At 38.6% G+C, this 24,083-nt stretch overlaps 1 protein-coding gene across 1 annotated transcript in view; it reads right to left on the bottom strand.

Moving 5' to 3' along the window:
- SEMA3C (semaphorin 3C) overlaps positions 1 to 23,574 on the bottom strand; it is a gene marked incomplete at its 5' end in the record, with an annotated part of 114,291 nt that extends 90,717 nt beyond the window's left edge. Inside the window, one exon of the mRNA XM_084274727.1 lies at positions 23,472 to 23,574. Coding sequence (XP_084130853.1) covers positions 23,472 to 23,574 — 103 coding nt within the window. The remainder of the gene's footprint in view (positions 1 to 23,471) is intronic.
- Between the last annotated feature and the right edge of the window lie 509 nt (positions 23,575 to 24,083).

Below are 24,083 nucleotides of genomic sequence, written 5' to 3'. Positions count from 1 at the left end.
CACAGGCAGGGGGGTGGCTGTGACCCCATACCGGAGCACAGGGCAGCTCTCCCATCTGGGCAAAAACTCAAGTGAGCTCAGCCCTGGTGTGGGCAGTGGCACCACAGAACAGCCTGGGATCCCTGTCCCACTGCCCCACCATGCTGCTCCCACATGAATGTGAAGGGTGGCAGTTGGATATAGCCACACATTGACCACCCCAGTAAAATTCAACATCCTGCTCAAACACAGGTACGTGCAAACTGTAAGAAGTACAGGATCAAATCAGCCTCAGGAACAATGATCATTAGAGTTGCTGTAGCATTATTACATGAAACTCTTCATTTAATTTTGGAAAGTAACAATGGAGAGAGGGAAGAGATAAAATGACATATAATGTCACTCAAGATTAGGATTGATTTCCCTTGATCTTATTTTCAGTTCTGATGTCTAATCTACATTGTAAAGTGATAGTAGAGTCCTGTTTTCCTGCAAGTCTTACAGATCTTCATGCCATTTCTGTAGCTTACTCAGTGGCTCTCCCACAGAGAACCTCCTGAGATACTTAATATTGCACAAGGTTCTCATCCAGGTTTTTTGGCTTTTATGCAAAAACTCTTCACAGTAGGTGATGAAGAACAGCTTTAAAACCCAAGGACAAATTCTAACGATTCCAATGAAAATATAAGCATTTTTAATTTTATTTCATACTTGTTCCAATGCTTCTTCCAATATTTTTCATACCTTCAAGAAAGTGATAAAGCTAATGGGCTCAAAAGGTATAGCCTACATTCATTTACTCTACTTAAAACCCAGCACCATTAAATTAATTAAATACCCTTAATTATACACTATTCTCTATTGCATACCTAAACAGTTCTGCACTTTAAACCTGCTGCATGGCACACAGACATGTAGCAATAAAAAAAACGAATGAACAAACTGGAAATTCTTCTTATTTTGCATATACCATAAACCTGATTTTACAATCCTTTGAAGCCTCTGAGAGTTAAAACTGCCTCCAAGCATCTTATGCACCTAAAATGTGAAAAACAAACAAACCAAAAATGAACTCACATAAGTCCAAATTACTGTATTAGTTTGATTTCCCTGGGTCAAATTTTGCAAGGATATATTTTCTAGAAAAAGAATATATTAAGCATTAGAGAAAACACAAGCTTTTCCTGGTTTTTTTGATTTCTATTGTCCTTTAACAAAAGCCCGTTCACTCCATCCAAGCTCTTGTTCCTCTCTACCCTTTCTAACTTCAGCTCAAAGAACTGTGGATCAGCTAAACTTTTTCTCTTTAAGGCTGAAAGTTGCTCGGCAGTGCAACTTCTTTTTTTTTCGTTTTTTTATTTAATGTTACATAGTAAACAGCAGGCATAAGGAGACGATTTAACATGCATATTGCACAACACCAGTAAAGACTCCTCCACTGAACTACACTTTCATCTCCTTTCCATCACTATCTGCTTTCAGGGCATGCAGAGAGGATGAATAAACACAGAGACTGCTTTCCACAGAGTATGCTTTGGTGCGCAAAAGTGGCCAGGGTTCTAAGTTGTGTAGTAAGGAGTGCTGGCACTGGTGACAGTTGTCTGAGTGAGCAATATTGCACAAAGCCTTAGGTTCACACCAAACTTCAGAACTAAATATCCTTGCTGGTTAAGTATGAGGTTGTTCAAAGCTCAAGTCTATACACCCAAGTCAAACCCCTACTTTTGAAGGAAGCCCTTGACAGAACAGATGTACCTATACATGGGAAGAACATAGAGAGAAAGGGTTCAGAGTTGGCAGCAAGCCTCTGTTATGAACAAATCTGATTAAATCTGCTTTCGCTGGAATATTCCAACACTGGTAAGAATACTGACAGTATCAGTCATGGAGTGAGAAACACATAACCGGTTCCTACACCAGAAAGCCCCTATTCCAGTTTTACAACAGTGTATCTGGAACTCTCTGCTTCTTGTCTGCATATACCAACCACAGCAGGCTGCCTTTACACCTAAAAGCAAGGTCACCAAGTGCTGTGGGGAGAAGCAAGGAGACAACTCCCTGAAATGGAAGCCGCCTAATGCAAGATCGCTGCCTGCTCTTAGCAGTGACCCATCGTACCACGGTCTCCTCCATTACACCTGACAAAGTCATCCTGTCACAGGCATCAGTAAGGAAATTGAGTGACCTCCAGGTACGCGACTTCAGGTGTCATTTCCTTGCATAGCTAAAACCTGAGATTTCCACACCCATTTGATCAGAATGGCAAAATCTAGGCTAAATCACTCTGAAAACCTCCTAAACAACATACCCTCTAATTCACACTTCTGTCCTACTGCACACGTGGGCAAGAACAGGCATGTGAACTGAGAGTGCAGCCCCACACATTTGTAGAGCTGTTGAGTCAATGGCAAAATGACAAGCTTCAGGCAACTGCATGCACAGAAGCATCTGAATAGAGTTGTCCAAAGTGTTGGCTTTGCTATTTCATTAGTACTGTGACAGTGGTGATGGTAGTGTGCCTACAGACTTGGCACACTGTATTGTTACTATTTCAAATCTAATACCTTAATACACAATTAGGAAGGTGATGCATATTCACTGACTTCAAGGGAGTTAGTTTGGATTTGTACACATTAAATTACCATTAGAACAATAGAAGTGTTTGCACCTGCAAGAAATAAATTAAAAATGCACTGAAGTGTATTTAGCATTACTCTGAAGCCCACCTGGAGGAATCCCATCAGTGAACAGCCCTTTACCACCCTGAGATTATCCACAGACTCATTTGCTAAACTCTCCAGTATTAGTAATGTGAGGGAAAATTGGCAAGATTTTGGAATGCTGTAAGTATTCAAGAGACTGAAAAGACCAGATTATGAAGGAAAATCAATAAAACATGAACAAACAAACAAACCAAAGCACGGCCAGCAAGGCCAAAAAAAAAGAGTGTAAAGCAACAGAACAGTTCTGTGTGAGTGCTCTGTGCTCATATGGGGCAGGATTAGGATGGTGCACAAAAGTATAATTCATTGTTGCAAAGAGTTACAAAAGAGAAAACAAAGACTCATAGTTGAAAATAATTCTTCTTCCTGAAATAACAGCTCAGAAAAGTTTCTGTGCTTAGGACATTCGTTACCGAACAAGAGAAAGCAAAACAAAAATGTGCTGGAGCAAACACTTTTCACTAAAATGAAGTGGATTAGAGTAGCTAATGATTTCTAATATTTCTGATTTAACAATTCCTACATTCATATGACATCTTTTCATTAGGACCAGATTCAAGTATTGATTGGGTCTGCTGCTTAAGAGAGATGTTTCACAATGATATTTTCTGTTTTGTGTATATACGTGTGCACATGTAGACAAAGGGACAGAGTGTGTACATATGTATGTACTAGCAAGAGAGAGATATTTAGATATCCTTCTTACTTGAGGCAAAGATTATAAAGTGTTCTGAATTCACAAGTATCTTGAATAGATATCTATCCTGTTGCTTGAGGGAATGAGACATAAAAGCTCCAAGAAACAAGCAAAGTTAATGAAACAGAGCCAAATTCTCTGCTAGCGTAATTTCATTAGAGGTAAATGCAGCTGCCCCCACATACATGGCTGAGAAGGCTACTTGAATGACGAAGAGAGACGAGGGAGTCAGCATAAATGTGTGGCTTCAAACTGCGTTTTTCACTGTCAGCACAATTTTAATTGCAACATAGGGCAATTTTTTATTAATTACACACTTCAGAATTAGCTTATAAGTATGTATAGCTCTGCATTTCATCATTTTAAAATTAGTATCTTCAGGACTTTTCTGATACATGCATTTACTACACAGTATGATTTATATCAAAGACAAGTACAATTTTCATCCTGACTCTTGGTTTATCTCTTTTTTTCCCTTCTGTAAAAATAGAAACCAAATTCAGTCTTCTTCATTTTACAGTTGCTTTCAGTGCAGTAGTTTCCTTCAAGTCATAAAATAAATTGTTCTTACAAACACCAAACAACAATTTAATCAACCTTAGCAAAGTTTTAAAGGAGATATTCACCAGGGCTCAAATCCCTTCCAGAACACAGACATGTCTATATGTCTGCACAGCATTTGGGGCTCAATAGCATACAAAGATAATGGGACACAGGAGTTTCTGTTGAATAATAATACCCAAATTGAACTCAGCTTTAGCATCTGTGAGCCAGCCTAAAGCCAGGACAAAGTGTTAGCACCCTTCTAAAATCAGGTATTTCCCAATATCCAGCCTTGGAGATGCAACACGACAGCTATTCTACAGGCCTAATCTACACAGAATACAGTTAAAAAAGAGCTTCTGGGCCAGGCAGCTGATGTGTCACTTCAGTGGGCTACAGGAATCATCTGGTGGGTGTGAAGAAGGGAGCAGTGGCTCGTGTCAGCTCTGGTCTCTGCTTTACGGAGCTACCAGTTACTAGAAAATAAAGTTGCAATTATGAAAACAAGAAATTTAATAGGACTTAGGGCTGATCTACTGCCCTTTATTCTTCTCAGCCTACTTAATTTCACATTATTTTTGTGTATAGTGGCAGAACTTAGAGAGGAGTGAAAAGTATACTTCTCTGATTAACTTACCTTACGTCTCCTCTTTAACAACAATTAATTAAGATACATGGACTGGATTTTGAACTTTCTCTCTTTGCTTCTAAATTAAAATGGAAATTAAACCATTTTATTCCTCTCTTAACTATATGCAATACAGGAAGAAAAAAAAAAAGGAATCCCTGCTCAGTTCTTTTAATGTAAACTATGCAAACTGTCCTCTTCAGGCAACATGGATTCCAGGTTGATGAAGGTATCTCCCAGCAGACCTGAAGAAGACAACTAAATACTAAGATTTGTGTCCTATTCCTGTCATCAAAGGTTATCCCCTAGCTATTTCCAGATAATGTTTAAAGAGCCGTGGTGATTTTTGGCATCATTTGTTTATTTGACAGGGCCGCTTCAGCTCCCTATCTGGCGTGCCTAACTCTCCCCATGGTCTCAAGAGCAAGCACAGACACCTAACACAGCCTGTGAATTCCACTCCAGGAACCAGTCACATAATGTTTTTGCCAGACTTTCAGCACAGTCCTCACTTTGTAGTAGTATTTGCATGCAGTCACTATATTGTGCACTCCAGCATGTAACATACAGCGAGTGGCATCATTCATTGCTAAATTGTCCATTCAAGCTCATCATACATATAAATAAAGTGTTCAAGTATTAATGTTAATTGCACATGACTGTGCCACTTCACATGAGCTATTATAGTTTGTAAGTGGAGTGAGAACAACTCAAGTTCTCAAATCACAGCTCATCAGTTACCACAGGTATATGTCACTCAACTGCAATGATTCCTCCTGCATCCTAGAGCTAGCAAGGCCTGGGAAAGTGTGTTGCAAAGAGGATGCTTGGGTGAGAGTTTAATGTTGCTACGGAAAGCTAATCCAATCTATCCAGACAAAAAAATGCATTAATTCTTGCCGCTTTTAAGCTGAGCTACTTGTGCACCTATCTAAGAACACTTTGAACATATATTCTTATTCTGGTTCTTATTTCTTGCTCTAAGGTAAATACTTTATAGGCATGTTTTTGTTTATGTTATGAGAGATATGCGTGCTTCCACTGGGTGCTAAGTACATTAAAAAAGCCATGGTATGTAGCCACCAGGCTTACACAGCATGTAAACCAGACTGTGAAAAGTGACTGTATTCCTACTCAGTGGTTAAATGCACAAAAGAACCATGGGAAGCTCAATCCAGCCTTTATTTTTGGCTTCAGTAAAGCAAACTCTAATTCTTAGTTGTCAAATTGCTATCTGTTACAGTTTGAACTTTCCTTAAGCTTTACTCTGCTAATGAAGTTTAATCTGCCTCTGGCTTGAAGCAAAAGAGCATTGTGTGTTCGTGTGTAGGCAGTGTGACTGTGGTTTTGCAGAAAAGGAAGTCTTCTGAATCTTGGGGGCTAAAATCAACGCCACATGGAAGCCAGCCTATTGCCCTTGTTTTTCCAGCTGTCAAATTTTACTCTAATAAAGTAGATAGTATTTCTTTACAACCCTGTTAGTTTTCCCTAAGCAAACTGACAATACCATTTACTGTTCTGTGAACACAATCTCCGTAATTTATGCTACTCTTCTTTGAGAAATACACTGAACACTTGTAAGTAGAAAAAGGAACCTTTCAGTAGTGTGTTCCCAAACATCTCTTCTACTTTATTTTACTTTTTGACTTGGGATAGGGGGCTAGATACAGAAGGGAGCACATGTAAATCAAATTGGAGGAGACAGTAAGCATGAAGAATTGTCAGGGCAACGCTCATTTTAGCCTGGCAAAACAGTCTGCAGTCTCTTCAGGAGACTAGAAATAAATAACAACGGATTTTAAAGAAAGGGAAGGACATTAAAGAGATCAGTTCTATTAATTTCTTCTATAATTATACTATTTGAAAGGCAGCCAAATTAGTGATAGAGGAAGAGTGTAGAAAGCAGGAACTCCTTTGCTATGTGAGACAACCTACAATTTCACATAGGATCTTCATCTATTAAACTTGTAACTACACAGTGAATCAACAGTTTTCTGACCAATGGCTTTGTAATGTGTGAAAATTTCTCAGGTGCTGCACTGTTTAAGATCCAGCAAGTCTAGCTACCAACAGGACTCAGCATCAGAATAGGAAGAAAAACTTTGCAGCTGTAGAAATTCAAGCTTGTATTTGTAAACAGTACAGTTACCCCCCTCAGTACTTACAGGGTCCTCATCACACAGGTATCTGTAAGTCTCAGAGTCACTAATAAATCTTATTTTTCCAACAGCCCTATGAACAGGGACAGCATTAGCATAAATGGCCACAGATGTACGAGCAGCATTGCAGTATTAAAAAGTTTATAAACATTTCTAGGTATGTCCTGTTTCCTATGAAGCATCACTGAGGTGGTTTCCATTAAAGACACTCTGTAGCTGAGTGTTCTGTTCTTCATTTCATTTAGAAAAATCTTTATTAGATTTTAACTCTACATAATCAAACTCAAACTGGTAAGGCTGGCATTTTTCAGTTCCTCTAAAGATTTGAGATGCTGGGAGAAATGGTTCTACTCTCAGTCTGTTTCAGAAGAATCTTATTATTATCATAATGGAACAAAAAGGAAGCTTTAATCAGTTAGGTATGAGACATATTTAATTGACTGCAGGAAAGACAATAATGAATTATTGCTTCCCATCCACCCCCATATTATTCCCACTGACTAACACAAGTGTTAGTGCTGCTCTGCTGAAAAAGTGAGTATTTTGCTTTTGACTTCACCTTCTCTTCTGATCTGTAGCGTAACATTCTCTCAATTAGGAAAATTAAATATTCTCAAATGCGAAAATATTAACTAACTGTATGAGACAGCGCAATTACAGAGAAGGTCTGTTTCTCTAACCTTTGTCTGAACTTGTAAATTACTGATCTCTTTTTGTGGTAGTTGCTTGACATGCCTCATTTCAGTTGCTGCCAGTTGTCCTAAGATGGCAAAGTACACAGGAATCTTTAATTCTGTTTCCACCAGACAAACCTCAACAAAAAGTTTGGGTGCAGTCGTGTGAGGTAGCGGCTAGGGAGAAAAGGAGAAAAACAAACCTGTGAACCAACTCTGTCTCTATAAATAATACAAAGTGGCAATTACTGGCATGGGCAGTGAAGAAGGGACAGCAGCAAACATGTACACTTGTCATCACTGCCAGCAAACAGCCAGGCCCATCCCAAGATGCTAAGTGCCACCCTCTGAATGCATCCCCATTTCCATGGGCTCTGAAACCCCTGAACTGGATAAATGATTCATGCTGAAGTTGGGATGTAATTAAAAAAAAAAAAGGAAAAACGGATTCTAATCTATTTTGTTCTCATTCTTTCATTAGAAAATTGAATGCTCTTACAGTGAAAAAGAAATCATTGAACAGTCTTGTATCTGTGCTCATGACTTCTCTCATTTGTTTAGGTTTTGAAACACAAAGTTCTGTAAAACAATCATACTTTCATTTGTGTCCATAAAATTGAACTCAGAATGACAGTTGGAAGAAACAGCTTTTCCATGTCCTTTTCTCATCAAGAGTTTCCTTTGCTTTTGACATTTTGGCTTGATTATTTCTGAGGGCCCATTCTATCTAGGACACCTTGGTTATGCTGGAGGAGCAGTTTTCAGTTGTTGAAACCCTGATGTAGGAGAAAAAAACCCAAAGCAACCCATAATAAATAAGCTTGCAAGACTTATTCCTACATTCTGGATCTCCAATGCGTGTTGCTAAACTAGCCAAAACCATGCTGAGAGACCACGTCGTCTACCCTGTGTTAAATATGAGGGTAGAATTCCAGTTGGGTGGGATAGGTACATTGAAGCAAAAGCCTTAATCCTGTAACACCATTTACATTAATTATGGTGTACAAGCAGAGCAGCTCTAAATCGGTTACCGTCTTTACCTTGCTTTCAAGCCTCTTTTTTCACATGCAGAAGGAGACAAGGCAGAGAAGGTGTGGCAGCTGGGCAAACAGAAGCGGCATATTTTGCTGTGAACTGTGACCCCCAAATCCTAATCAATATTTGTGGGAAGAACAATTGCTTCACCCGAGAATGATCTTGTTGGTATTTTATATCAATAAAGAAATTATCAAAGGATTTTTCCCCCCTAACTTAATTTATAAAGAAAATAGTTTTATTTGCTCTTCAAAAAAATCTTAATCTCGTCTATTCTTTCTTATCATTAGCATTTATTACAGTAGATAACAGCTGCTGAGAGCCTTCAATCAGAGAGCTTTGAAAGGCTGATGGAAGCATCAAGCTAATATTTTCAGTGGCTCTGAGATCTGAACCCATATCCTCAGGATTAAGGCAGATCAAATGAAAATGAATACCCCTTTACAGACAAAATCCACCTACCCTTTATCCCATGAAGAATGAATTTGTCTGCACAAAGTAGTCTAAAGAAGTGAATCGAGATCTTTTTTGTTATTATTCATACACAAGGTATTTTGCTCCTATTTTGATATTACCAAAATGATACAATGCTTTGGCTTCCCCAATGACAAGACTTAATGCCCAAAATGTAAATTAATAGGGAACTGGTAATAGACAGGCAGTCATTTCCTTTTAACTGCTTATATGAATTGAGGTATGGGTAGGAATCAAAAGGTATCCTCAGAAAGTCATTGAGAAATTTCTCTAAAAATGGCTGGCAGAGGAATTACCCATGGTATTTAACTTCATGAAATACTCAACAACTGCCATAGGACACCATGTTCATTTGTTCATGCTCTCTGGAAAAAAAAACAACCCAAACAAAAAAAACCCTGATCTAACCCCACTGGAGCCAACAAAATCCTCTCTTTTCTTCCCCAGCTGGACACCGAAACAACCTAATAGCCATCAAATACACACAGACATATATAAGGTCCTCATTCTGATCTTACTCAGTCTTAAAGTGGCTGAATGATGAAGTACTGTAATATGAATAGAGTCAGACTCCGGAGATGAGCCTGGAGAGGGGTGGAGAGATGGTGAGCAGTTACTAAAGTGAGCAGATCACTGTTAGAATGGAAGAACCACTTTCCAAGACTAAGAATAAGCCAAAAAATACCCCAAATAACATTATATTATAAATTAAGTTTTAATAAGGAAAGGAATAAGGGGAAATCTTATTGTTGTGTACATTGACCTACTAAGAGGCTACGGGAACAGTTATGTCCCTGGAGTTTTTCAAGACTGAAGTGGACATGTCTCGGAGCAACCTCATCTAATCAGACCTGCTCTAAGCAGAGTGTTGGCTGGAAGTCCCTTCCAATCCATCTGATCCTGTGATTAGATGGAAGAGAGGAAAAATACAGTGGTTTTGTTAAATAATGTCAGGAAGAGACAATTACAGCCTTTCAGAGAGGTTAAAGGAAGTTTCCCTACGTCTGTGCAGCTGAACAATCAATGGACTTCTGATGACTTATTCAAATATTCAAAATATAATACAGCATCAACCACGACTGATAAGAACAAGCTCAGAAGAACATATCATATTACTATTTGAATGCTTGTTGTACACGTGTATGTGTGTGCGTGCGCACATTTATCATTGAACAGAGCACACATTTACCATTAAAGAAACTCAGCCACTGAATGAAAGACAGTACCATAGTTTGGGCAAATTTAGGATGATATACATATGAAACAGGATGTGGCCAGGTAGTTTAGAATTTTTTACTCTGAACCTTGCAATTTTAATATCATTTGTGCAAGCTTTTTTTTTTTTCCTATACATCTGCCATACATAAGATAACATAAAACTTGCCCAGAAGTAGACACATATACCTCTACAAGCATGGTACGCACTGTGGATGTCTACCTTATCTGTTCTATGTAACATTATACACAGGTACAGATACAAACTTTGAAAACAAACTAGAACCAGATGTCACAGTAAGAAAAGACCTAATATCTGTTCTGATTTGGGCCCCTAACTACAAGAAAGACATCGAGGTCCTGGAGTGTGTCCAGAGAAGGGCAACCAGGATGGTGAAGGGGCTGGAGAGCAAACTTTATGAGGAGCGGCTGAGGGAACTGGGGTTGTTTAGCCTGGAGAAGAGGAGGCTGAGAGGAGACCTTATCAGTGCCTACAATTACCTGAAAGGAGGTTGTAGAGAGGTGGGTGTTGGTCTCTTCACCCAAGTGACAGGTGATAGGATGAAGGGGAATGAGCTCAAGCTGTGCCAGAGCAGGTTCAGATTAGACACAGGAAAAAGTTCTTCACCGAATGACTTACCAGGCATTGGAACAGGCTGCCGAGGGAGAGGCTTGAGTCACCAACCCTGGATGTATTAAAAGATGAGTGGATGAGGTGCTTAGGGATATGATTTATTAGAGGACAGGTATGGTAGGACTCAATGATCTTAAAGGTCTTTTCCAGCCTTGTGATTCTGTATACTGTGAAATTTGGTCAGAAATGACAATTATTTAATTTAATCCTAATTTTATTTTGGTATTAAAGGACCTCAATAGATTTTTTAAACAAATAAATAAATTCTGCACCTGTAAATTTAGTTACATTCTGCACACTCAATCATAACCTGTAGTGATTTACTTGTCATATTATGAATGAGCTCAGTTTCACAAGGCGGCGGTCTCTTTTTCTTAAACAAGAGAGCAAAGATTGATGTACAGACAGAATCATCTGACATTGCTTTCATGTCTTTTTATGTAATGCTGCATATCTAGGGTTTCTGCTGTTCCTTAGAAGACAAACTGTTGTATTTTACTGTGCAGCTACAGACAGATCCATGCTTCTCCATTCCACACCAGGGAAATGTATTGTATTAAACTGTAAGATAACAATTTCAAACTGAGAAACCCACACCTTAGGCACAATAACTTGCTGTAAGCATCTAAATAAAAATTCTTGATGCTGAGTGTTTATAGCTTCCATTGTGAGCACAGGATGCCAGGTCATCTGGGTCTGATTTCTGACCTTTTTGAGAAAAACTTTCTTCTTCAGAGCTGCTTTAGTATAGAAGCTGTGCTGGAAAGGCTGCCAAAATAGATACCAGCATGTTAATACTCACACCTGCTGATTGCTGATAAAATCAGAGAACCGCAAAGCCCACAGTTGGAGAGGACACCTGAAGATTGTGTCAGCCAAAATCCTGCTTAAAACTGGGCTGGCTACTCAAGTAAGATGAGTCTGCACAGGACCTCGTCTAGCTGTTTTGAATACCTGGAGAGATAAAGAGTCCAGTGCTTCCCCATACAACCTGTTTCAATGCCTCATTATCACAGAATCACAAGGTTGGAAAAGTCCCTTGATGATCATCAAGTCCAACCAATCCCATCCTAAGCTAAACCATATCCTTAAGTACCTCATCTACCCCTTTTTTAAACACATCCAGGGAAGGCAACTCAACCACACCCCTGGGCAGCCTGTTCCAGGCCCTGACAACTCTTTCAGTAAAAATTTTTTTCTAATGTCTAATCTAAACCTGCCCTGGCACAGCTTCATGCCATTTCCCCTTGTCCTATCTCCTTGCTATTTCCTCTCTATACTCTCCCCATCAAACAGTTCATACAGACATGAGATGACACAAGTCTTTTGTTCTTCAGGCTGAAGAAACTCATCTGTCTCAGTCTCTCCTTGTCCACCACATGCTCCAACACCTATAACAGCTTAGAAGTCCTTATCAAGCTTCTTCCATTTTGCCAGCACCTCTTATGATGGGAGGCACCGAAAGTGGATACAGCAATCTCTTTCCCTGATCTCTCCACAAATAAAAATAAATAAATTGGAAGAGTTGCATAAAACTTTAACATAAAAATGACACAATAGGCCAGGACCATGCTTATGTCCTAATGTGGAAAATTAATCCTTTGCCTCCTAAGTGAGCCTAAAAAGAATACACGTGTATTTTCTTCAGTGTGAGATCATCTGGTATCAGATCCTAAATCAGCCTTTAAAGGAGCTGGAGTATACTCCTAGAGCAGACACTATGGGTGAATGTTCTCATACAATGTGATCTGGGGTGGAGTAACTTCATTCCAACTCCTTGTGATTGTGAATAACCTCCACAAAATCCTTTTACATCTTGGTGAGTGCTACATCACCCCCTTGCTCTCCACAGAGAAATAGTTACTTTCTTGAAAGGGCCTTTTAGAGAAAAAATGTCCCACAATGTGCTATTTCTCTCTCACACATTTCTACGTAGGACTCACACCTATCAAGCAAGTATTAGAAACACTTTGAACAAAACTCATTTCTAGCTGTTCAGTAAGCAGGTTGGGGCTATCACAGAGACAGAGCAGGAAAAATAAGCAAAGGGAACAGTAAACAGTAAGTGGCCTCCTTGTTTATTCAGAGTTCTGTGGTTTATTGCTGTTACACAGTCTCAACTTTAGTTGATCTTAGTCGTTAGATGTTTTCTTTCACATCCAACCTGATCTGAAAGAGACTTTTCTCCAGATGGCTAGGGAAGCTTTCAGCAGCCATATGCAAGCCATAAACCCCTCCCAATGCCATTGTTTTCTCAGAAGAAAGAGAAATAACCCTCTTGTAGAAAGAGAATAACTTTCACAAAGGTCCTTCACATTCACCTTAGCCAAGTGAAAAGAAAAAACTCAGCTGCTTGCCTGTGGGACAAGTCCAGGCAGACTTCATCCATCTCTTTAAAGACAAGGTAAGAGAGAAACAGAGTATACAAGGACAGGCTGCCTTATAAACAGCATTCAGTGCCTGACTCCAATACGGATACTAATACCAAAATACCAATACCAATAACACACACGTGATAGAAGCACAAATGTAACAACAGCAACAACAGTAATGATAATAATAATAATAACAACAACAATAATAATTATAGTATAGAGAGGCATCTCATCGCTGTGCTGCAGTGCTGGATGTATCTGGAGAGCTCTTATGAGGAAAAGTTCTTTGGCAATGACACCCTGAGAATCTGGAATGAAATGTGTCTTTTTTTTTGAAATTGCAAACAGAAATTAAGTCATCATTTGTGGCAGATTCCTGTATCTGCAAACAAATCCAACTCAAGAAAGGCTGGGGTTTTTGGGGTTTTTTTAAAAAACTAATTCTGTAAGATCACTCCTCGCATCATATCTATGTAAATTACCACAGTAGGTATGAAACCTGCCCAAGTATTGATTCAGCTGGCACAACCTTCCTCTATAAAACTCTCTTCAGAGCTCCTGCATCAGGGTGGTCTGCTCTCCCCAGCTGCCGGGGAGATGCTGAATTCCTGTGCTTGCCCCTCTACCCCAGCGTCTGCTTTTATTGAAGGGGACACAGCAGCAGCTTTAACTAGCACAGTCGCATATATACACACACAAATACCAGCAAGACTAATGTTCTTTCTCTTCTCTAAGTGCCATACTTGTGCTTCTTGAACTCACTGCTCATCTTCAGGGTGCTGGGCAGAAGGAATAATTCATCATTTGAGGAAGCACACATTATGCAAGTTAAGATTCTCTAATGTCTCCAAGGAAGACAGAGAAGCAGATAAAAGCCTGTTGTTTGTGACCTGGCTGGTGGGCCAGACCATGCTGGCCAAGTTTGTAAGGCTTCTCCTTACTTCACTTTCTGAACATGGTTAGTGCAGATATTGGAACGCTGTTACTGCAGATATTGGTATACCCCACCACATCTGAAAGTTTCAAATTAGTTTTGCAATTTTATGCAGTTTTGTGGCTTTAGGAACAGACTTTTTCAGCTGCCTGTGTAAGCTTAAGAACATGTTTACCGAAGACCAGGAAATAGGAGTGAGAGTTTGAAGAAACATCCACTGAAATAAAATCACAGAGTATGTTCACAAGTATCTGTAAGAAAAAACAATGTTTCTTCTGGAATAATGACACCCTCCTCGTTTTAGAGGGACTTACCAAAGCTATAAAGATAAGTTATTAAATCACAGGTAATGACTTTACAGGCATATTCATTTTCATACATTATAGCTATGTGTGCACAGCTTTATTTCCCTAATGCAAACCACAATAAAGCACCTCATGAGGGGTTTAAACTCTTTTGTCTTCGCTGTAGGTTTGTCTGGTTTAGAAAAAAAGAAAAAAGATGGTGCATTATTTTCAACAGTGGCAGGAAGTGGGTTTTCAGCCGAATCAGCTTAAAAAATTCCAGCTGTGTTCATGTTGAAGCCATCGAAAAGTCTAAGCCCAGGATCAGCTCTCCATGCCAACTAAATCCTTTTCAGGCCCCAAAAATTTTTGAAAAAATGCCAACCCTCTCCTTGAAAATAACATCTTAATTGATTGATATTAAAAAAACAGTAAGTGCCATTCTGAAGATGCAAGTGCTTACGTTTTTGTGGACTAATTTGATATCATGCCTCGTAAGAGCACTCAACTTAGTAGCACAGAGACCGTCTTGGAAAACTGCAATGACAGGCATGCAGACTGGTTGTTTCAGACAAGGAGGAATTTCTAAGAACTGTAGAAACTAAATGCATTATGAACTATTCTGGGCCATTGAAAGTGGCCAAAGGAAGTGTGTTTGCCCCAAGAAAAACTGTCTCATTGCCTGGCTGGCTGTGGCTCAGTCAAGGATAAGGGAACGTCACTCGCCTTCTGAGATCGCTAGTTGTTTTCAAGGAGTTTCTGTTACCAGTTTTAGTTTCACACCTAGTAAAATGTTTGGGATAAAAAAGCAGAAAATGCAGGTGTACATATTGATGTATGTATGAGATAGTGTTTCGAATACATGTCTTTTCACATTAAAAATAAATTGCTCCAGGATTAATGAATACGTCTATTCTACTATCTTTCCCTCTTTGTTTTCTCTTACACTGTTATTTTTTTCTGTACATGTATACCAAGAAACCTATCTTCTCCCTCGGCTGTTCCAAACTTTGCATTCTTGATCTGCTATGTGAGAAGGAATGAAAATGAACCTCATCATTCATAGACACTGAACTGAACTAGTGAGCAGGCACTTGACTCACATATTTCCCTTATCCCTGTAAATCTACCTCTGCAGGTCCTTTAAGCTGGGAGAACCAGAGACATAGTCTGATTTACTCAGATGTTAAAAAAAGCCAAATATTTGCCAAATTTAATTTGTTCTGAGCTGACAGCAATTGATATATTCTGCATAACTCAAAGCTTTTAAAAGCAAATGTATTTTTCATTAAGAAATGGAATTAAGCAAAAAAAAACCTCTAAGAAACAACAACAAATGATCAGAAAAGCAGGTGTCTGAGGAAGCCTGTTACTCTCAGGGAAGGGTTTATAAGATTTTTTTTTTTCCAGTTGCATATACAAGACAATATAGAAAGTATGAAATTGCAAAGGAAATACTGAAAAGAGACAATAGTTGAGACAATAGATAGTTGAGATTGAATTTTAACGTGACACATTTACTGTGTAACTCTAAAGTAAAGTCCCTTTTCTTCATTTCAGAATGCCAGTCTGACCTTAACGGCTGAAAGCAATGCCTTTAATAAAAGAATTTGGTTTCATCTTAATTTTGGGTGTTTTTGTGGGTTTTTTTAAAGATAAAATTAACCGCCAAGACACATTTTTTTCCCATTAAGCAACTTGGCAATCCAGGGTGATTGTGATGTCTCCTCATCCACATTCTTGAAGATAATTTTGATGATCATTTATCCCAGAGAAGTGAATAAGATTAAGTAGAACAGTTCAAAAGTCTGGGTATTAATTCCAAACCATTTCTAAACATTACATTTCATGAAATCAAATTTGCATTTGAAATAGGTACTAAAAGTAACAACTTTTCATAAAAATAGGGTGTATTTTACATGAAGTATTTACATAGAGTTCCCAAATAACAATAAATAAAATAAAAGTAAAACCATTTTTCCTTCCCTGCGACTACTATGTCATTAAAAATGTTATATTGCACTCCTGAGATGGTGGCCAGATTATGAGTGGGCAAAATTAAGAATTAAGAACTCAGCCTGAAAGGTGCTCGTAGACCCAAGCTCTAAGCTTGTGGTGATTTGAGGACATTCATACACTAGATCAGAAATTCACTTTCTTGCCTTAATAAGGATGAGAAGAAAAACTAAATTCTCTGAAGGGCCTGACTGTCCAAACTCCAGAGAAAGAGTGATTTCGTGGGAAAGGCAAAGCAATCACTCCTTATCTTCCTTCCACTGTGGTAACAGAGTCTTTGCTCCAGTAAACCAGTAAGCAGGATTTCTGTTTCCAGGAAGAAGCCTTATCACTGGTAGATGAAGCAATGATGCAGATGCAATTGTACCAAGCTTGTATTGAATAAGGACAGAGGTATGAAGAGAACAGAGGAAGAACAGATGGTGTAAACTCTCTATTAATCACCATCATTCACTTTATTACTGGAAAGACACACTTGTCTTGATTTACACAGTTCACAGTAAGACAGAAGATCCAACATCACACTGATTCATGCAGGTAATGGAGTACTCCTCAGAGGCATCCCTGAGGCCCCCAGCTCTGTAATTGGATGAACAGAGGAAAGCATGTAGCCACCTTTTTAACCTGGTGTCTGCTGAAGCCATGGCAGTCTGAATGTAAGATGAGATGAGAAGGCACACTGAATCAGCAAACTGTGTCCCTATGACAAAGATCTCTCCCTGAAAAAGAATGCCTAGTCTTTTTTATTAAGGAAGTGTTATGGAGAGCACTGAAAAGTCACCACCAAAAAGAACAAAATACACATGTTGAGGAAACAGTCAGTTCAAATGACAGGATAAGGTCTCGGTCTACGTATGTATTCATGGAGGGATCTCAGTCAATATACTTCAATAAAATGAGTAATTATTCTGAGTCACGTCACTAATTACATCTTATACACAAAAAGGCTTGTGCAGTACCACATATCAAAGTGCACTATGAACTCATCCAGTATGGGAATGGCTCACAGAGGAGCTCTTGTTACTCATTCTCAAAAAGCCCTGGAAAGATAGGGAATTAGAAATGTCTATGTCATTTTTCTCTCATCGCATTTTTTAAACATAAAAGAAGATGTGTTGTACAATAACCACAATCTAACTGCCTGTGTAGGGGCTTCAGCATTTGCCTTGGACAGGCAACACAAGGGAGAATTGTAATGAGAGAGCAGTGGAATTGGCCAAGATAAGCTGCTTTTTTCTATGACAAGTAAAAAGAGCTTAGATGTGTCAAATCTGTCAAACTGTCCTAAGATAAGGTTTTATTTTTCCATATAAAAATTAAAAAAAAAAAGAAAAAGAAAGAGATGGTTTAGATAGGGGTCAAAATAACTGAGTTGGGGAACAGAAAGAGATTCCAATAAGTAATCTCTTGGATAACACATCTACTTTTTAGTATGCAAGAAACACTCATGCGTTCTTGAAGTTTGGAAAATTTGGATGAGTTCTTCATCCAGGAATTGGATTAAATTTATAAACTTATCCCCTAAATTTGGGGCTTGATAAATAACTACCTTGAAGATCACATACTTATTTGTGCTCTCTTATGAGAGTAGCTCTTGTACGAGCTTCAGAGAACAGACAATGAACAGGACCAAACCTCTCCTGTGACTTTAGCTTTACTGCATGATAGTTTTAATAATGGAAGTCACACCACATGGCACAATCCAACTTTAAATGCAAAAACAATACATGAGATTCTCCTCTCCAATACACTCATGTCAACAATAATGACAGTGAAGCCAAGTCAGTGACACTGACACTGAACAAGAGTAAGTGTGAAAATGAGCAGATTCAATGTCATTCAGCATGTGGGACCTCTGCCCATGGAACTCTAGAAAGAATACTGAGCTTTTTACATAATGTTTCCTTGAATATGCTTGGTTATTTTTTTCATTTAACTCATAGCCTATTCAAGTTAAATTTCTGTATAAATAAGATTTATTTCATTATGTCTCTAGCTACAGAGAAAAAAATTAAGCACTAAAAAATTCCAAATACGGAGAAGATAAAGTCTAAAAATGCCCCCCAAGGGCTTCAATGTGCAAAGTAGGTATTTGTCTTTAAGAACAAATACAGTTGTCCATTCTGTCAAATGTAAAAATACCAACTTTACTATTAAAGATCAGAAAAAATTTTGTTTTAGTGGACAGTATTTAAAAGCTAGTTACGGTTTTAGATCTCCAGTTGGAGACAATTGAAGGGGAAGTAATTGCACATGGTCAACATTCCATGCTTTATAAATTGCTATTAAGATCTATGAAGCTGTGAAAGCCACAAATCAGTTACTTTTGAGAAATTCTGACCCACAATTTCCTGAAAATTGTGCAACTATTAAAAAAATAAATCAAGATATTTCTGTACGAGTTCTGCATATAAACAAAAATAAACGCATCTTTCTCTTTCCTCTCTCTCTTTTTATTTTTTTCCTCCTTTTTTAACAAAATTCTTTACCTCTATTTCATTTTACAAGTAGTTTTCATTCCATGGACACCACCAAAGATCCAATCAACTATTAGAGCATAAACCATTGCCTACTGGACTGTCATCAGCACAAAGTCTCCCAAATAATAAATGAACTTTTTATTAACTGTGGTAACATTAACATTACAATGAGGGATTGTTTAAAAACAAGTTGTACTGCTGTTGCTCAAGAGCTCAAAGAAAATGGTTCTCAGTTCCTTTATTTTTCCTTGAGGGTAACCACAGGGATTGCATTAAATCTTTTAAAATATGTTGACAGTTGAATAAGTGCTGCTGTTGCTCTGGTGACATTTTATGCTTTTTAATTGTCATTAATGAAGCTGACTGATACTTTCTTAAAAGTGCTTTACGTGTTCTAGCAATTTTATTACAAAAAGAGGAACAAAACCGTCTGCAAATTAGCCTTGATCCACTTCTCATAGGGAATTTTCACTAGAGACAATGGGAGAATCTGCATGGGAAATATCTGCTTGACCAGACATCTTAGGTAGGAATGCATGAAATGTTCACAGTAAATTGTGAAATTATCACTTGGTTGTGCATCTCCATATAAATTCAAAGCTCAAATTATTTGTTAAGGGTGTATTTGCAGAAATAAGTACTAGTACTGCTTTGACTGATTCAGAATCTGATGTTAAAATGGTAAGGCCCAACATTTTAGGTTGCAATAAAGCCCAAAATGTAAATGTGATTTGGAATGAAATGAAAGTCTGACACTATTGTGAAGTCTAATAATTCCTTTCTTATTTTAATAATACTCCCCCTGGATCTGAGAAAGGTTTTGCCCTTGTAAAGACCGAAGGATACAGCTCCCAATTATCTGTTCGGGAACGTGCAGTAACAAGGAGGAATGCATGTAGCTTGAGAAACAGCAGGCACTATACTTGATAGTTCATAAACAGATAAGGTAAGTCTTTTGCTATGGAGAAAAAATAAACTATGGTGCTTTAAATTATGATGAGTGATTTAAGTAGATTAAGGAAGATGTATTCTGAGGACAAGGAGGTAAAGGGAGGGAGGTTGGTATACTAATAGTGTAGGGAGCTATGTTGGGTCCTTTGCTTCCTCAGTCCCCTTGCTCTCATACGTTTCATGGTAACATAGTAGATGAATCCCCAACACCACTTTGTACCACAGCCCTCCCATCTTTACATCTTCAGAATCAGAAAAAGCTGGAGCTACCTTTCTTCATCTGGGGCAGCTCCTTCAGTGCAGACGTTGTACAAATACCGATGGTCCAAGCCACCGCAGCTGAACAGGGCAATTAGGTTATGACAAATCATCCCAAGCAAACTGAGAACCCCTTCCCCTGGTCCTTCATGGGCCTACTGCCATGTATACCCACATGCACCTGTGCAAAGCATGTAGTCCAGCTGCAGCCTAGGTTTTTCTTTCATCCATGTAAATGCCTATACAAGGTGCAAAGCAATAGAAATTGGGCCTCGGGGATCTATACAGCACTGTCATTTTCAAGAGAGTCAGGGTGCAGACAGCAGTAAGTTCCACACTCACATCAGGTGCACATTTAACAATCTCAGCTAAGTCATGAACTACATTTTAATTAGACAAGGGGCCAGGCTTTTGATTTCAAAAATAGAAATTAGGGTTGCAGTCCTTCAGCCATTGAAGTTAATTGCAAAATCCCTATTATCAGGCTCTTGAGGTATTACCCAGGCTTACTTTTTAATTACATTTGATTCTTAATGAAGTTGTGGCAAAAAGAAAAGCAGCCCATGATTCAAATGATTCTCATTTTTATCTTTCCTGATGAACAACAGAATAGGTCAAGATACTTGCTGGATTTTCCCATGAGAAATGCTGCGATGTGAATAAGCTCAATTGACTTGATCCTGAAGGAGCAGGTTAGCTTTGAAAAGCATCAGTCATTTTCTCCTCTTGTATACATTCTACCCCTAAAACTTATGCAATGTAATTATAGACACCAAGCCAAATCCAATTCAGAACTTGAAAATATCATGTAAGTATCCTAAGCTTGAATGACTTGTCTTTATTGTCTAATGTCATTTAAAACATAAGGAGCCCTAATTATAGTTTTATTTTCAAATGATGCACTTCAAAAGAGTGGCAATTCTCCATAAAAACTGACAACTTCACAGGACATGGAGACAGCCAATAACTTGGTATTTCTACGCGACTTAAAAACAATAAGCTATGAAGCGGCTTACGCAGACAGAATATGTTATCACAGTTGGCTAGAGAACAATACAAAGTTTCACTTTTTCTATTTATTCTTCCCCATAAATAAGCGAAGATTTATCAAACACAAGTTCATACTAAAGGTGGGGCCATTACCTTGTTATACACAACAACCTGCAAACTCTTTTCACATAATGAAAGCTGTTTCTTACCATCTGGAAATCAGGCTTAAAAATAAAATCACTGGGTTTATGTTATACAAAAAAGCTCAGCTCTTTATTTAAGATATTACATGTCTTAAAGGTATCATTAATCATTTTGAAAGACCTATTAAAAATCAAGGACTTGAATTTCTTTATTTGAAAGGGTGAATGTTGAGATAAGCTTAGAGAAAGTAAAATGTCTGTTTTAAGAGAGTACTGCCAGGCTCTGGTGACACTTACTTTCCCCTAATTTTCATTGAGCCTAGAGACTCAGTTTTACCCATGCAGAGCATCACTTTCAAAATCAAGGAGAGAACATGGGACATGCAACTAGACTACACGACACTGCAGAATCAAGCTGTAGTGGAGGCAGCTCAGCAGTGTGACAGCTGGGAACTGGAGGGCTGTGGCTGTTCCCCCAAGGAATGGCCTGCAGAGGTAATGCTCTTGGGGCCCGGGAACCTCACCAGAGAAAGGGGTTGCTGTCACATAAAGCTGTGACAACCCCTTTTAAAGGAAGGAGGGGCAGCTTCCTTTCAGAGAGGGAAAGGGAAACTAAGGTTTCAATTTGCCTAGTCATTATTTTTTTCTATACTCCTAGGTTTGGGGGGGGGGGGGGGGGGGGGGTTACCCTGTGGGTCGTTTTGTGTTTCAGACTTGCAGGATACCTATGATGAGCCAAGCAACCAAGTAACACAACTCTCTTGAGTCCAGGTTAAAACTATTTGCTGCTCATTACAACTCTTCCCCATTCTCAATGCTGAATACCACAAAACCTGAACACTTCCTACTTCATGCTCATACCAGAGATCAATAGAAGACTACATTGCTTTCAGGGCCACCATGGATATGATGTGGAAATCAGAATCAGCCCCTTTTGTGTAACTGCAACAAACATAGAGGTGTAACACAACCACAGCCAAAATTGCTTCTGCGTTGAGTTGTGCTTAATCAATACCACCCACAGTAGTGTGGTGATGCTTAAGCAAGGAAAAGAAATTCCTACTTCTTTATTTGGAAGTTCCCTCTTGGAATGCAATTTCAACTATTAATTTTACTGGATCCATGGTACTTTACACCTACTAAGTATTGCACTTGTAAGTTTAGTGCCCCAGGTAATAGACAGTATCTTTTAATTGTTCAGTCCGCTGGTTGGCATTTGCAGGTCTATCATGGCAGGTCTTCCTGAGGTGCCACGATAGACCTGCATCACAGTTATGATGATTGTAAAGCATGGAGATACTTAATACCTCTGAGATACTTACTACCTATGATTATTTCTAAAGTGATTCTTTAAGGACTCAGAGCACACAGAATACTCCCATGGCAGGACGTGGCAGTTGCCGGACACCCCTGCACTTGTGAACCATTAAACCTGTCCTAAAGCAGAGAGTACTGGCACAGGGAGGAACAGGTCCTCATGCCTCAACAACAACTGCAGAAAACACAAGAGGGCTGTCAGTGCCTCTGTTATTTAGTGACAGAGAGTTTCTGTTCAAATCTAACAGACCCAGCAAGCCCAAAAAAAACACATATCCTGGAGCAGTGGCTAAAATGAGTCTTTAACACAGGGATTAATACTGGAAGAACAATCTACCTTTCTATTAAATTAATACTGAGATGATTGCACTAATAAGGTACTGCTCATCACCACAGAAGTAAAGGCACCTTTCTTTCAAAAATAGTAATTGTGATTGCTTTTTACGGTACGGGGTCATCAGTGACTGTTACATGCTCTGTATACCCCACACATTTTACAAAGTGCACAAGGGATGATATTTTGTCAGACAACTGTGTCTCGCTAAGTATCTTGGTAAACCTTCAGGCAGCCTGATTTTCAGCGTATAAAGTATCTCAGTTGGGCACCAAATGAAAGCAACTCAAATCATTAATAACTTCCACTACATGTCATGTGCCTTGTGCTATCATCTTTCCAAAACAAAGTTACAGATGAGAAATAAAACTTTGGTTGTTAGCAAGACATAATAACTTCCCTAACATAGAGAAGGTATTACTAATTATGTACCTATATAGCTATGGTAGCAGTGAACTTCAGGTAAAAATCAAATTTAGGCTGACAAGTACAGCAGCAACACAAACCAAAAATAGTAACTGCAGATTCAGATCAAAAAAGCCGATTTCTTTTCAGTTATTGAATTTAAGGGGAAGAAGAAAATGCTCTATCATAACATTTGCTTAAGAATGTTTATCTTCTTTCTTACCATTGAACGTTAAAAACACCCTTGCTTGAGGCTGTGAAGATCCTTTTACACTGCTAAAGTAAATAAATATCCCAATCAACACGTGCAGTGCAAGAAATGCCATCTCTTCAGATTTGCAACTTAACATCCAAGAAATGAAACCTGAAAGACAGAGATATCACATTACTGTTGATACGCAGTTTTGCAGAACAAAAACACTAGAGAAAGAACTGTGTTACAAAGCTCTTCCAGCTAGAGCCATAATATATGATAACATGAAGGAGATACAGCACTTCTGTTTTGCCTTTGTAGGTCTGAAAATGGTTTTCTTCAGTGCTCTTCTGTGCTGGCACAAAAGGAGCTCTCTGCCTGTTGGTATTAACCAGCAAAGCCTGAGTTTTGGACAAGGCAGACTACAGCATTAGACTCAGTTTATTTAAATAAGGACAATTCCACCTGCTGGAAAAATAATTACAGTAAATGTCAAGGCAGAGCAAAGCAAGGACAGGAGATAAAGTTTCACGAATAAAAAGCTGGCTGATATTTTTAGATGTCTCTTCTTACTTTACATCATATTTGATCTCCCTCCCATGTTGGACACACACACACACATATTTAGGTTGTTGGTTGTTG

Source organism: Gallinula chloropus (genome assembly GCF_964237585.1).
Source record: "Gallinula chloropus genome assembly, chromosome: 1".
Taxonomy (NCBI): Eukaryota; Metazoa; Chordata; class Aves; order Gruiformes; family Rallidae; genus Gallinula; species Gallinula chloropus.
This window is presented reverse-complemented; position numbering and strand designations above follow the sequence as displayed.